We start from the raw sequence: 15547 nt of genomic DNA on the forward strand, positions 1-15547 counted from the left end.
TTTTGACATCATATAACTGTAATCTGAGAAGATCTCTTGCAATAGGACCCTAAGTTATTTATGAAACCATCCTGAGTAAATGTAAAGGAATATCTCCTATTTATGTTATGTTGAAAATGCATATTTTAAGTGACTATTTTCCTAGAGTATTCATTTTTGGGGTAACGTTTTAAAGTTTTTTTTCACTTTATTTTTGTTTTAAAGTGTTTAAAAAATCATTTCAAGTATACTTTTTTTGGTGCTATATCTTTCTACTGACATATTTTTCTTTAAAAAATATCCTCTTTCTAGCCTTAATTTTTACTTTATATTTACATATAATTCTAGAATATTCGAGTGCGGACTGTAAAAGGCCAAGATTATCTTTCAAAAACAGGAGCAAAATTTCATGGAAAATTGGAACAGAAATTTTTGTTAATTGACTGCCATAAAGTTATGTATGGTTCTTACAGGTAAGATTATTGTGTTTACGTCCAACATTATCAATCATTTATAGAATGTATTAGTTTCAAATTTCAGTGTAATCTATTTTGTTATATTTTACTCAGGTATAATTGACATATAACATTATATTAGTTTCAGGTATACAGCATGATAATTTGATATTTGTATATATTATGAAATGATCACCACAATAAGACTGATTAGCATCCATCACCATACATAGTTATAAAATGTTTTCTCTTGTGATGAGGACTTTTAAGATATACGTTCTTAGCAACTTTTAAATATACAATGCAGTATTATTAACAATAGTCACCATACTGTATATTACATCCCCAGGACTTATTAATGTATAACTGTAATTTTGTGCATTTTGACCCCCCTTCACCCATTTCAACCACCTTGTACCCCCTGGCAACCACTAGTCTGTTCGGTGTATTTACAAACTTGTTTCATTTTTTTTTGTATTGTTTTGTTTTTTTAGATTTCAAATATAAGTGAGAACATATAATATTTGTCTGTCTTTATGACTTATTTCACTTAGCATAATGACCTCAAGGGCCATCCATCTTTTTGCAAAGGGCAAAATTTCATTTTTTTTTTTTTTATGGCTGAATAGTATTCCTGTGTGTGTGTGTGTGTGTGTGTGTGTGTGTGTGTGTGTATCTCACATCTTCTTTATCCATTCATCTACTGGTGGACACTTACGTTGTCTCCATATCTTGGCTTTTATAAATAATGCTACAGTGAACATGGGGGCTCATATATTTTTTTCAAGTTAGTGTTCAGTTTCTTCTGATAACTAACCAGAAGTAGAATTGCTGGGTCATACGGTAACTTCTATTTTTAACTTTTTGAGGAACCTCCATACTGTTTCCATAGTGGCTGCACTAATTTGTATTCCCACCAATAGTGCACTTGTGTTCCCTTTCTCCACACCCTTGCCAACACTTGATATTTCTTATCTTTTTGATAATATCCTAGTTCATGTTTACCTGCACCATTATCAATCATTTACAGAACTTATTAATTTCACAGTTTCAAGTAATCTGTTTAATTTCTTAAATATAAACAAAAAAGAACTTTTGCATGGAAGCTTAGAGACTTGGGTTTCAATTCTGTCCGTGCCTCTAAAAAACATTAAGATGTTAGGCAAATCATATAAGTTCCTTGGGCTTCAAGTTCTTCATCCCCAAAATGAGAGGGTTGACTAATATCTCAGATTCCCTTCAGCTCTATAATACAAAAAATGTTTTTGCTTCTTATGAAAACAGTATATAGTATGGACATAATAACAATTCATAAAAATTAAAGCTATTTATCATTTTGAAGAACGTGTCAAACAAATTTTTCTTATTTCATTATTATTAAGTGTCTGATAATTATGTGGTCACTGTAGTACGACCAAGAAATGAGTTTAACAGTCTGGCTATTAAAAATGCCATGGTAAACACTAGGCAAGGTTACTCAGCCCGAGATTCTACTCCCTGGCATCTTTTGAGGCTTCCACTGGTGATGTATCTACTCTGTTCTAGCTTAGCTCTTTCATATATTTCATCCCCAGTCCTTATAACTTATCTGCAAAGCAGTTGTTTTCATCTACATTTTATAAATGCTGACACTGAAGTTCTAGAAGGTTAAGTGACTTGTCTAAAACTCCACAGGTAAGGTCTAGAGGCAGTTCAGGACTGACTGGCAGCCCAGTCCGGGTCTGGCTGGTTCCAGAGTATGAGGTGTGATCAAAAAATATGGTGAATGTTTAAATTTTAAAAAAAGTTATTACAGTAAAATATATTGCCATTAATCCCCCTCAAAATATTCCCTCTCACTTTGAAAATACTTATCCCATCATTCTTGCCACTTTCTGAAGCAGTTCTGGAAGTCCTCTTTTGTGACTGTCTTTAGTTGCGCTGCTGTGGCTACCTCGATGTTCTGAATCATTTTGACTTTGGGGAAGAGCCGTAAGTCGCAGGGTACCAGATTCAGTGAATAAAGTGGATGAGGACACACTGTAATGTTTTTATTTGACAGAAATTGCCATACCAGAAGCGATGTGTGACCCAGAGCATTGTCATGATGGAAGATGATTTATGGTACACTTTAAAAACACCTTCTCTCAACCATAGCTTACTGGACTGACTGCACTAAACAAGTGGAAACTTGTCACACACTGTTACTAAGGTTCGATGCATCGCTTCCCATGTTGCAAATCCCGGCCTTTCTGTTGGATGGCACTCGGCAGCTGCATTCACCATATTTTGTGATCACAATGGAAAGGCTCCGTGTCATACATCGCTTCTAGTACTGCAATTTCTGCCAAATAAAAACATTACCGTGTGTCCTCATCCACCTTATTCACCAGATATGGCACCATGTGACTTCTGGCTGTTCCCCAAAGTCAAAATGATACTGAAAGGTAAGCGTTTTGAATTAGTTCAGGACATGGAGGCAGCCACAACAGCGCAACTAAAGACACTCATAAAAGTAACTTCCAGGACTGCTTCAGAAAGTGGCAGAAACAATGGGATAAGTGTGTTCGAAGCAAGGGGGAGTATTTTGAGGGAGATGAATGGCAATGCATCTTTTACTGTAATATATATTTTTTTAATTTAAACATTCATTGTACTGTTTGATCACACCTCATATAAATGCTGCTGGAATACTCTCTTATACATTGCAGTCATCAGCCCTGAATGGGATACACAGTGAGGCTAGATCAACAGGCAGATGAAAGTACCAATAAACACATGTGTACTGCTAGGTCACCTGGGCAAAGTGGACTCATTACTGCAGACTGTGGGAAGAAGAAGCCAGGAGAGTTGTGCATATAAACAGGACAGTATGAGGGGAAACCTGCCTCAGGTCCACAAGAAGGAGCAACATGTTAAAGTGGAAAGCTGTGGACAAGTTACTTAATTTAGTGGCACTTTAGTTTGCTTCTCTGTAAGACAAGGGTAATCGTAGAACTACATCATGTCATTGTTATGAGACTTACAGTTAATGCATCCAAAGTCCCTAATGTTAACTATTATTTTAGGCCTTGTTTTAAGTGTTATATTTGCTAACTTTCCCTTTAAGCTAAAAGGCCCTTTTTTTGAAAATGTAGTTTGGAGTTCTAAAGGAAAACTTGTTAAGAACAGAAATTACAACTAGTACTTGAAATTAATGAGTCCTTTTAAGGACTCATTAGATGTGTACATATTTGTTCAGATCTACTTGATTTTAGATGGATTTTAATTGAAATTGTAATTAAAATCGGGAGTTCACTTGACTTATACAGAGTGGTATTTATTAGTTAATCTCATCATATGAATGTTTTCTGTTTTTATTATTTAACTTGACTTTCAACAATAAATTTACCTCAACTTTGTTTTGTAGTTTGAGCTACAGTTATTTAAGTCCCATTTTTAATCCTATTTTTTAACTCATTTTTGTTTCCAACTCATGGTTTTTCTCCCAAGTTTGCTCAAGAACATTTTCTATCAGCATGGGATTGTTTTAAGTCCCAAAATTCATAATTTTAGGTGATTTATGGTTTAACTGGGGATGGAGCTCTACGTGGAATGATTATCCTCTGAATTTGGAAGGTGTTGCCCTATATTCAAAACTGCTATTAAGAAGTCTCAAACAATTGTTAATCCCATTCTTTTCACATATTTTTTTTTCTTTTTCTTTTTGTAAGCATCTAGGATTTCCCTTTTATTCCATGCTATTCTCATATTTATTATAATGTTCCTAGATCTAGGCCTCTTTTCTTTTGTTGTTCTGCGCAATCCAAATATCTGTGTCTTTCAATTCTGTGAAGTTTTCTTATTTATTCTTTGATAAATTCTTCTCAATTATCTCTAGTGTCTCTCCCTAGAATTCTTACTAACTAGATTTCTGCTTCCATTGTATTTTTTTTCCTCCACTTTTCCATCCAGGGATTAGGGGGCAGGAGGGCATTATACTGACTGGGGAATTTTCTCAATTATATCTTCCAACCTTTCTATTATATCTTTTTATATTTTGCTATCAAATATTTTGAGTATCTGCTACTTCTACCATTTTCATAGCAACCTGTTCATGTTTTATAGAGGTATTGCTTTCTTTCTTTATTTCTTTAAGGATATTTGTGTGTGTGTGTGTGTGTGTGTGTGTGTGTGTGTGTGTGTGTGTGTTTATACATATTCTTATTTGTATAATTTCTCTGCTTCCTTCCAGGTGCATTTTTTGTGTTTGTTTTGGTTACTGTTTTGCATATAAGATTTTACAAATTATAAGCTATGTTCTAAACTTACTTCATATGTCTGCCTATCTTTTGCTATATGTTGATAGTTAAGAATGAGGGACTATAAACCTTGTGGAAATTGTGTGGGGAAATGCTTAGCAACAGTTGAGATCACAAAGGAGTGATTAGTTGGGATCCTGGACATTTTACAGGAAGATACCTAAATGTCAGTATAAATAGCTCTTTTATCTCTGGGAATGGTCAGTGTTTCTAGAGAATAATCTCTAAATTGAATATATCCAATTGAATGTCTTTTCAGTACCTGAAATGATACTACAATATTATTTTCTGAATTAGCCAGAGCGTGGAACCTTTTCCATTTGCCACACATTCACCAGTACCATTATCTTCTCAGATTCCTAAACACAACACCTGTAGGTTATTTCTGTTTCATAACCTATACACATCTTTTATGGCAAGTAGATATTCTGATTCTTCTTGCTACTGTCTCAACATTTTTACTCATTATTCCAATTTCTACTCTAGTTTAGTCTCTTATTACCTTATTCCAACTACTTTATTCATTATAGTAAATGCAGTCCCTCATCTTTCAAGTCTGTACTACAAATAGCTACTAAAAGAAAACCGGCTTTATTTACGGTGGCCAAGACATGGAAATAACCAAAATATCCTTCGATAGATGAATAGATAAAGAAGTTGTGGTATATATACACAATGGAACACTATTCGGCAGTAAGAAAAGATGATATAGGACCATTTGTGACAACATGGATGGATCTTGAGAGTATAATGCTAAGCTAAATAAGTCAGACAGAAAAAGCAGAGAACCACATGATTTCACTGATATGCGGTACATAAACCAAAAACAACGAAAGAACAAGACAAACAAATGAGAAACAAAAACTCATGCACACAGACAATAGTTTAGTGGTTACCAGAGGGTAAGGGGTGTGGGGGATGGGAGATGAGGGTAAGGGGGATCAAATATATGGTGATGAAGGAGAACTGACTCTGGGTGGTGAACACACAATGTGATTTATAGATAATGTAATACAGAATTGTACACCTGAAATCTATGTAACTTTACTAACAATTGTCATCCCAATAAACTTTAATTAAAAAAAAAATTCCTCGGACATCTCCTTTTATTATAATTTATCCAAATTTGGAAACAAATTCTACACAATCAAACTCTGCTGTGCTTTCAAGGTTTTCCCCACTAGTTCATCCATGTCTTATATGGCTTTTTATTTCAGTTAAATATAATTTGTTTTCTGTGTTCAACCAGTGTGTGGCCATTATTACTTCCTTCCTTTTTCTATGTTTCTTCGTCGACACAAATTGTCCTCCCACACCTTTCATGTCTGAACTTCTGGGTATCTAGTCTCTGTCAAAATATTGCTAAACTCCCACTTTCTTCAGGAATTTTTCTCATATTGGATACCTGACTATTCTTCATTCCTTTCTTGCTGTTTCTACTATATTTTGTATTCATCTTTTCAGTTGGATTGAAAATGGCTTTAATGATTTACTTTCATGCGATTTCTTTTAAGTCAGCCTGGTGGCCCACACATCTTAAAAAAAGAGCACCTAGTAGATGTCCTACTCATACCATCCATTCAATAAGCATTTAGATAAAATTAAGCATATCAGGATAATTCTTCAGTTTCACACTGCTGTTTATGCTATTTTGTATATTTTAAATTATTACTATGCACATTCTTTTCATATTTTAATCTGCCTTTGTTATTGTCTCCCTGACATAAACAGTAAACTCCTTCATTGTGGAGAATATCTTCATCTCCTTTTCTTTTGTATTAACCTCTATTGTATCATGTACATTATTTGATGCATAGCAAATTATAAATCCATTCCTTATTCAGCTCTGTGACTATATATGTTAACTATTTATATTTTCAAACATCAAATTTAAAATGTGACATGAAGTTTCAAATAACTGTCACCTCTAAAACTAGCAAAGAGACTGGAACTTCCACAAAGTACTATAAAGTTGTTACAAATTTCATTTCCTAGAAATTGTACCTATTTTAAAAGACCTAAATTGGCATTCTGACTGGCATGGTTTGTGAGGATTAAGTTTACCAATCCTTTTTACACCGAATGCAGTGAAGTATGCCATTTAATGACTGAGGCCAGACAATTGCCGGCATCCTAAATGACACTCACTGAGTAAGTCACAGAGATAAAATACACGTATTAGCACAGAACTGGCTTATATTATAACACATTAGAACTATGAGGAATTGTAGCGATTATGCTGTCCATGAGCTCATTTTGGACATGAGGAAACTGAGGCCCAAGCTTATATGGCTAGAGAATTCAGCAGAAGTCAGTTCTCTCTACTTTTCCTGTGACACTAGCTTGCCTGGACCATGCTCAGATGCTATTTGTGAAATTTAATACCATTTTTACTCTATAACATCTTAGTAGGAAGAGATGCAAAGTGTAGAGCAGACTTTTCTTTGGACTTGTGGTATGTAGTGCAAGAATTATGGGTGGATTCAAATTCTGGACTTAAGTTGCTTTATTATTTAAAATATGGTTATGGGCTTGGGGAGCTATATGTATTACAAGCATGTAATGACTGGAGATGTGTTATGGTAGCCAAGGAAAACAGAAAATGCTATTGTCGACATTAAATGACATAGTTTTCTTAGTAGAGCTATATATTGTCATTCATATTTTAACTTAGTGAACATAAAATTTTCCCTATTGATTTTTTTCAGCTACATGTGGTCATTTGAAAAAACTCACCTCAGCATGGTTCAAGTAATCACAGGACAACTCGTGGAATCCTTTGATGAAGAATTTAGAACTCTCTATGCCAGATCATGTGTGCCCAGTACATTCGTTCAGGAAGAATCAGCAAGGGTGAAGCCTGGCAAAGCTCTCTGGGACAATGCCACTTACCAGCGCTCAGTTTGTTCATTAGCTTCTGTTTCCAGCCAAATCAACCTTCTTGGTAGACCAGACAAAATTCATAAACTAGATTCTAGTTACTTCAAAAACAGAGGGATATATACGCGAAATGAACATGACAAATATAACATAAGAAATCATGGATACAAACCTCCTTTTGCTCCAAATTTTAATGGTCCAAATACAATCGGTCAGTATCAATCCAGTCAGACAAATGAAAATTGGAAGAGGCATAGTTATGCTGGGGAACAGCCAGAAACAGCACCATACCTGCTGCTGAACAGGGCTGTGCATCGAACCATCAATCCTCCTGGTAACTGGAAAAAAACTTCAGATAGTCTCAGTGTGACATCCTCATCACGGGGAGGCTGTGCAAGCCACCATAACACACCTGTCCAGAGTTTTGCCAATCGGCTTGCCCAGAGGAAAACAACACATCTCGCAGAAAGGAATTCAAATGTGCGTAGGTCTTTTAACGGGACAGATAACCATGTTCGCTTTTTGCAACAACGAATGCCAACCCTTGAAAATACCACAAAGTCATTCTTGCGTAACTGGAGAATTGAATCTTACTTAAATGACCATTCAGAAGCTGCACCTGAATCAAATGGATCAGCTCTAGGGGACCGGTTTGAGGGCTATGGTAGTTCTGAGAATTTGAAAGCCAATGCCCTTTATACACATTCCCGGCTCCGCTCCTCTTTTGTGTTTAAACCAACTTTACCTGAGCAGCAGGAAGTTAACAGTTGTACAACTGGCTCTTCAAATTCAACTATCATTGGTTCCCAGGGAAGTGACACACCTAACGACGTCCCAGGTACCCCTACAAGTGTAGAGCATTCAACAGACAAACCATTGCCACTTTCAACTCTACCACAGACGGAGACACCACAAATTCATACCTTACAGGTTCCTGAAAACCACTCAGCTGCCTTAAAGAAAACTACAAATGACCATATAGAGTCCAACAATTATTTATATACAAACTTGTGCGTAAACAAGCAGACAGAAAATCTAAAGAATCAACAAAATGAGAATCTGCTGAAAAGGCGAAGTTTCCCACTCTTTGACCACTCAAAAGCCAATTTAGATCATCGAAATAGTAAGCATTATGTATATAGTACACTCACCAGAAACCGAATTAGACAGCCAGAAAAACCCAAAGAGGATTTGCTGAAAAGTTCTAGAAGCATGCACAACGTGCCCAATAGCGTGGAAGAGGAAGAGGAGGTCAAGAGAGACCCTCCGAGTAGCACAACTACCAAGTCAATTTCCATTGCTGCTTTGGTCGATGTGAACAAGGAGGAACCTAGCAAAGAGCTCACTTCAAAGAAGGATGTTAAGGGTTCTCCAAGCTTTTTGAAAAAGGGATCTCAGAAGTTAAGGTCATTACTTAGCCTTTCCCCAGAAAAGAAAGAAAATCTATCCAAGAATAAAGCATCTGCCTTTTACAGAATGTGTAGTAGTTCTGACACTTTAGTTTCTGAGACTGAAGAGAATCAAAACCCAAAAAAATCAGAACCAAAAGTTGATTCATCTCCTAGAAGAAAGCGTACTTCCTCATCAAATTCTCAAGGCAGCATCCACAAGAGTAAGGAAGATGTGACCGTTAGCTCATCTCAAGGGATAAATTCTTCACCTGAGGAAAGTAATAAAAGAATACCTTCTCCAGGTCCAGCAGAAAGCAAGTTCTTGGAAAGGGCAGGGGATGCTTCTGCACCAAGATTTAATACCGAACAGATCCAATACCGAGATTCGAAGGAGCTCAATGCAGTTGTTGCTCGGGAAAGAAAACCAGCTTCTTCTCCAAGGCCAAAGCCCAATGAGCTTCTAAGATCTCAGTCAACTGACCGGCGCATTTACAGTCGTTTTGAGCCATTTTATAAGATTGAGAACTCTATGCAGCCAATAAGCAGCATGCCAAATGCCAGTGTACACCGCCCCGAAATAAAATCCGCTACTGTGGGCAATAGTTATGGTAGGTCCAGCCCAATACTTAATTACAACCCTAACGTTTATCATTCGTATCAGCCAAATGAAAATAAGTTTCGAGGATTTATGCAGAAGTTTGGAAACTTCATAAACAAAAACAAGTGAAATACTGCAATTGCAAATAGATGTTAAAATACAAAATGAATGTGGCTATAAACATTTGTCCAAAGAACATTGTGGAAAGTTTTTATAACATGACAGATTTCTCTGTAGGGGCAGGATTTGAGGTATGATGTATATGTTTAACAACATACCATGTACAGTAAAGTTATTCTGTGTGAGAAAGTTAATTGTGCTTAATTATACTGTAGATGGAATGTCTCTATAAAGACATGATTTTTAAAGGGTAATGGTAAAAAAGAAAATGTAATTGTTTTCTCCAGACTGAAGATCTTCTTAAGTCTTAAGTAGAAACTTTAGTGGAGTATGGATTTTAACCATTTATTCTAACGCCTTTCCTTTTACAAAAAAGGATGCTAATACTATCAGTTGCTCTTTATAATACATCATTATGGGATTTTCATATCTTCAAATTATGAGAAAATAAAGCCTTTTTGTTTTTAATTGCCTTTAAATTCTACAAGTTAACTTGTTATATTTTATTAATGTTTTATTAATTTTCCTGGGGAGTATATACAACTGGTGGGGGAACAAGAGAACAATTTAAACTACATGGCTCGGCATATTTTTTTATTTTGCCTGAGAGTGTTTGCCAAGTCAGTCTCATGTAGTATAAGTACATCATAGGACTTTGTTTTCCTTTTCCTTTGAAACCATCCAGGATGTGCTTCTTTCCACTCTTTCTGGGATCCTGCACTTCATCTACCTGTCAGCTGCTGACCTTTCATAGTCATTTCTTCCTTTTCAAACTTATAGCAAGCCAGCAGAAATTTGGAAAACCTGAATTATTCCTCTCCTTTTTCTACTATAAAAACTATTAGAAATGTAAAGTTCTGCGTAAACTTTTATCTTAGAATAGTATGACAGTGCTTAGGTGTTTTGCTTGCAAAAGTCTTTGCTCTTTTTTATGCTGTGCCTAATACGGTGTGAAAGGACACACTTTTATAAGAGTGCCATGATGAAAATGAGAAGTGGTACCTGGTCTGTTCTTCCAGGACTGTGGGGACTGATTGTATGCTTTAAGTCTTTTTATATCTTAATTTGATTATGATACTCAGAACATAAAGGTATCCTTTGCCTTTCTTAGAGTAATGAAATAAAGCTCCATATCCATTACAGAAACTTTAACTTGATTTTACTTCATCCACAAAGAACAAAATTCAAGAAACAGTGCATCATTTTAGAAGTGAAAGTGTTCCCACAGCACTTTAAATATATTATTTAACAGCTTCTAATTTGCTGTATGGGGCAGTATTTTGTTGTTTGAAAAATTCAAGATAACAGTCAAATATTAATATCTGTGTTATTAAATAATTAAAATAATGACATTAAAATATCTATGTCATCTAAATAGTAGTCCATAGTATTGTAAACCCATGATAAAAAGCATGATGGGCGAAAGCATGATAGAAAGGAAAAGAAGACTTAACATTTATTGAGCACTTACTCTAAACTAGGTTGTGAGCCTGAACCTAAGGTCATAAATAACATTATGTGGGTACCATTGCCCCCATTATTTTATAGATGATGATTGAGGTGATAATTGAGACACTGAGATTCAGAGAGGTAACATGACAAGTCACATTACTAATAAGTAATGATACTAAAGTGTCTATAACATTATGTCATATCACATTACCTCACAAATGTGTTCAATTCCTGCCTCACCCAAACTGTTGGGAATTAAATAGAGGCTATAATTCCTGACTGAACAGCAATCAACTAGAAAGGGTTTAGTTGAATTCTACTAGACAATCAAAACACACAGGGCTTAAATTAATTGTAGTAGGTGAGATTAGGGAATTAAATTGAGATTGATTTCTGAATGTAACCTAGCAGGCCAGTTGTTATTGCTAGGCATCCATTTTGATCCCTTTCCAGCTAACCTGTGGAAATGAGAGGAAGGAATGGAAAAGGAACCATGAGTGAGTTGGTTCACCTGCTTCTTGCTAGAGAAAGAAGTCCATTAGGGTAGGAAGCTAGGCAGGGAATGGAACTCAGTGTTAAATACATTATCTTGTTAAATATTCACAGTAACCCTGTGAAGTAAATACCTTCTTTCTGCAAATAAGAAAACTAAGCCTAAGAGAAACTACCTAACTATCCAAAATTTACACAGCTCTGAATTGGTTAGAACTGGGGCTTAAACATAAAAGCCTGTATTTTTAATACTCTACCACATTATACTTTTCTGGCTTATTCCTCTATGCTTGAGGAATCTTCTTTGAAAGTAGTCACTCTCTTTTGCTCTCTCTCTTTACAAATTGCAGAAATATAACAGTAACTACAGCAATAGCATTTTATAAACAAATCCAGAATATAATGTTCAGTTTCACATTCATAAAAGTAGGTTTTAAAACTCTCATTATAACCCAGGGAATCCCCAGGTACTACAACATGGGATTTTATTGTTTTGGTGAGCTGACCTAATAGATTGAAAGTTTTGCACAATTCCTAATAAATTAATAGCATAAAAATAAAAAGAGGGAACAGAGTCATTTTTTTCACAAGAAATGTAGCCAAGTATATTTATAAAAAATTTGAATTAAAAGAAATAACCTTTAAAATGTGTATTTCCTTATAATCAGATAAGGAATTCAGTTGTAATAAGAAAACTTTCTAATTCAGGGGTGTCCAAACTGTGGCCTATGATCCACTGTTAATTGGCCCGCAGCAAATTCCAAAAATATATTTAGTTTACTTAAATAAACCAGGAGAGGCAATACGTACTTCACCTCGAGTGAGTGGCCCGGCTGTTTTGTGTATTTTACCTCATATGGCGCTTGGTGTAAAACGTTTAAAAAAGTTTGGACACCCCTTTTCTAATTATTAGTGGGTTAATTTTTTTAGAGTCATCTGGAAATTCTTTATAGATTAATAACAGTTCATTGAAAAAACATTAGAGTTGGGTGAGAGACAGTGAGTGAAAGAGATTTTTAATTTTCCTCTTAGAAAAATTTACTTCTGTAATTCTGGACCCTAGTCTTTTACCCATTTACTAAAGGCAGAACACACAGTAAACCAAACCAGATTGACTTTCATGTATTACCCATTCTTTGTGTTAGATGGGCCTCTTTCAGAGATAAGGGGATAATGGGCTAATTGTCACGAGGCAGCTCTGAAATTGAAAGTCCTGAATATTTAGAGCAATGTAACTTTAAAGCTGAAATTACCTAAAGACTAGGGTTTAAATTATGTTTAATTACAAGCAAAAGCTTGTTGCCTTTTTATACAGCAACTGCCATCATTTCTGGAAACTTAAATAGCTTTTAAATAGCTCCTGATTTGAAATTGGTGAAACTGGGAAGTACAGGATGCTTTATTGCATTCACTTAGGGTGGATAGTTAGGCTTTTGCACAACAGATGTATTCATTCTCCTCTGCCTTTTTTCCTTGATTACTTTCCTTCTATCTTTTTTCCTCCAGAAATACCTATGTGTCAGAATCTGTCCAGAGTGACTTTCCAAAGTTTCTGTGGCTGACAAACTCCTCAAGGTTAAGACTCAGCAAGCACATGATACGTCAAATAATGTACTCAGTTTAAGTTTTAAACAGACACTCGAAACTTCATGGATGTATTCATTTCAAGCAATGTACTTTCCTTTGCTCCCAAATTAATATTGGTGGAAAGATAATGTCAAGTGAACACACTTTCATATTAAAGTTTGGTAAGGTAAGTTTTACTCTCTGCATAGTAAGTACATTAATTTGTAAGCAGAAACTTAAAAAAAAAAAAGGGTCTGATTTCAAAGTAGTTCTGACAGATGACTTCAGAATAGTTTAAATGCTTGTACCTTGAACATGTTGATATCCCTCTATTATAACGATGGGATTAGCCACAATCCTGACATGGTGTATTAAGGTATGGGTACAAGCTGGTAATCTCATTTGTGGAAGCAAATACCTTATTTAATCAAGATGACATCTAGTGTGATCTAGGTAAGCAGGAAGATGGTTGAACTTTGACTGCATTCAACTTTAACTTTTCTCAAGATTATCCAGTTATTCAACTGTTATTCCTCAGATATTTGTCTTTAGTGAATATCTGTTGATTCTTAGTGTGCCTATGGCTAAAGGATATAAAGTAGAATCATTGTTTCATGTTAACTATGTGTGATGCTGTATTTTTTTTTTAAGTTTATCGTAATATTCAGTTTGGTTCTAGAATATTTAAAATAAAAAGGGTGAAATGATAAACCAAAAAGTCAATTTTTATATACATACAATGTTAGCAAAAATATATTATTCCAAATTAACTTTTGTTTTAGATCTAATAAATGAATATTAAATAATTTTGTACAAACATCAATATGTATTGTAAGCTGTTTATTTATCTTCATAGCCTGGATTTTTCCATATAAGCTCATGCTTTCACTTAGTTATTAGGAATTTAGATTTTTACACATTTTTAATTATTTCTCCATAAATATTGAAACCATGGTTTAAACACTTTTAGATCTATATTTGATATACCCTGACAATATTCTTCCCTTAACAGTACATGTACACTCATTATCTTTATTTCTATTTCTGCTAGAACATAGTAGTTATTTCAAATAACTTGTGACTTTGTAAAATAGAGAATCTAGTTCATTTAAAAATGGTCGCTAACTTTTGTATAACTTTGTGGCATTTAGTTTGAGTAAAATATTCTAAGGGAACATTTGTGTTATATCAATTAATGACATTAAATAACTTAGAGTCTGAAAGTGATTTAAAACTCAAAATGTGTTTTCCTTGGAAAAACACTATTTCTCTCACATCACAGATTAAGATGCAGTTGAAATACTGTCTGTTGGAAATTAAATAGTGTTTTTGTAAAGGCAAACGTGATTTTTAAGTAGGTAGGTGTAATTTTAACTAAGTATAATTTTATTTTTCATTTATTGTAAATGCTGATGTTTAAGAAAAAGCTGTTTCAATGGGATAATAAGGGAAACAGATAACGTTTTACTTATGTGGCCATCCTAAAGGAAACTTTTGAATAGGCTCAGTTTAGTTAAGGAGTCAAAGAACATCTTGAAGTAATTGAACTAGATATAGATGGAAGGGCATTAAAAGGAATATAGTTTGTATAATCCTTATTTGCTATTTGAGAAAACTAACTACTTTCAAAACTTATTGTCGATGTTCACTTTGATCACCTGGCTGAAGTAGTGCTTGTCAGGTTTACTCACTGTAAAGTTACTCTATTTTCCTTTCCATATTGTACTTTTTTAAAATAAGGACTTCAGGAGTGTGATTGTAAGTTTCCTTATTGCTGCTGAAGTATCATTTCTTCTAGGCTCTGTCAGCTGACAGAGCAAGGAAATGTATGTCTATATTCTGACCTCTGGGTATGCATATATATGTGTAAATATTTTCATATTTCACCACCTGCATCTATCTTAAGCTAAATATGATTTCATATTTATGTTTCCAACTCTACTCAATTACCAAATGGATCATTCTAGCCTTCTCCCCTTGCTTGTCTAAAACCTCCCAACATCAGTGAGAAAATCTAGCTCTCATCATCCCTTATTCATTTATTTAAATGGTCAGTTCCAATATACATATACAGTGGTTTCAGAAATTGTTACGAGATGTAAACAAAAACCAAGGTGAATGTTTAAATTAAAAAAAAAATTATTACAATAAAAGACACATTGCCATTAATCAAAATACTCCCCCTTTGCTTCAAACACACTTACCCCTCATTCTTGCTACTTTCTGAAACAGTTCTGGAAGTTCTCTTTCATGAGTGTCTTTAGTTGTACTGTCATGGCTGCCTCAATGTCCTGAATCGATTCAAAACATTTTCCTTTCATGGTCATTTTGACT

At 34.7% G+C, this 15547-nt stretch overlaps 1 protein-coding gene across 5 annotated transcripts in view; it reads left to right on the forward strand.

The window, feature by feature from the left end:
• Nucleotides 1-13908, forward strand: part of FAM83B (family with sequence similarity 83 member B) — a 77724-nt gene extending 63816 nt beyond the window's left edge. For 4 of the 5 annotated variants that reach the window (XM_033103533.1, XM_033103532.1, XM_033103530.1 and 1 more), the window contains exons 4-5: nt 328-452; nt 7423-13908. In XM_033103533.1, coding sequence (XP_032959424.1) covers nt 328-452; nt 7423-9712 — 2415 coding nt within the window. In that variant the 3' untranslated portion in view covers nt 9713-13908. The remainder of the gene's footprint in view (nt 1-327; nt 453-7422) is intronic. The other variant, XM_033103534.1, reaches the window with a different exon arrangement.
• The last annotated feature ends 1639 nt before the right edge of the window (nt 13909-15547 follow it).

This window comes from Rhinolophus ferrumequinum, chromosome 3, assembly GCF_004115265.2.
Source record: "Rhinolophus ferrumequinum isolate MPI-CBG mRhiFer1 chromosome 3, mRhiFer1_v1.p, whole genome shotgun sequence".
NCBI classification, from domain to species: domain Eukaryota; kingdom Metazoa; phylum Chordata; class Mammalia; order Chiroptera; family Rhinolophidae; genus Rhinolophus; species Rhinolophus ferrumequinum.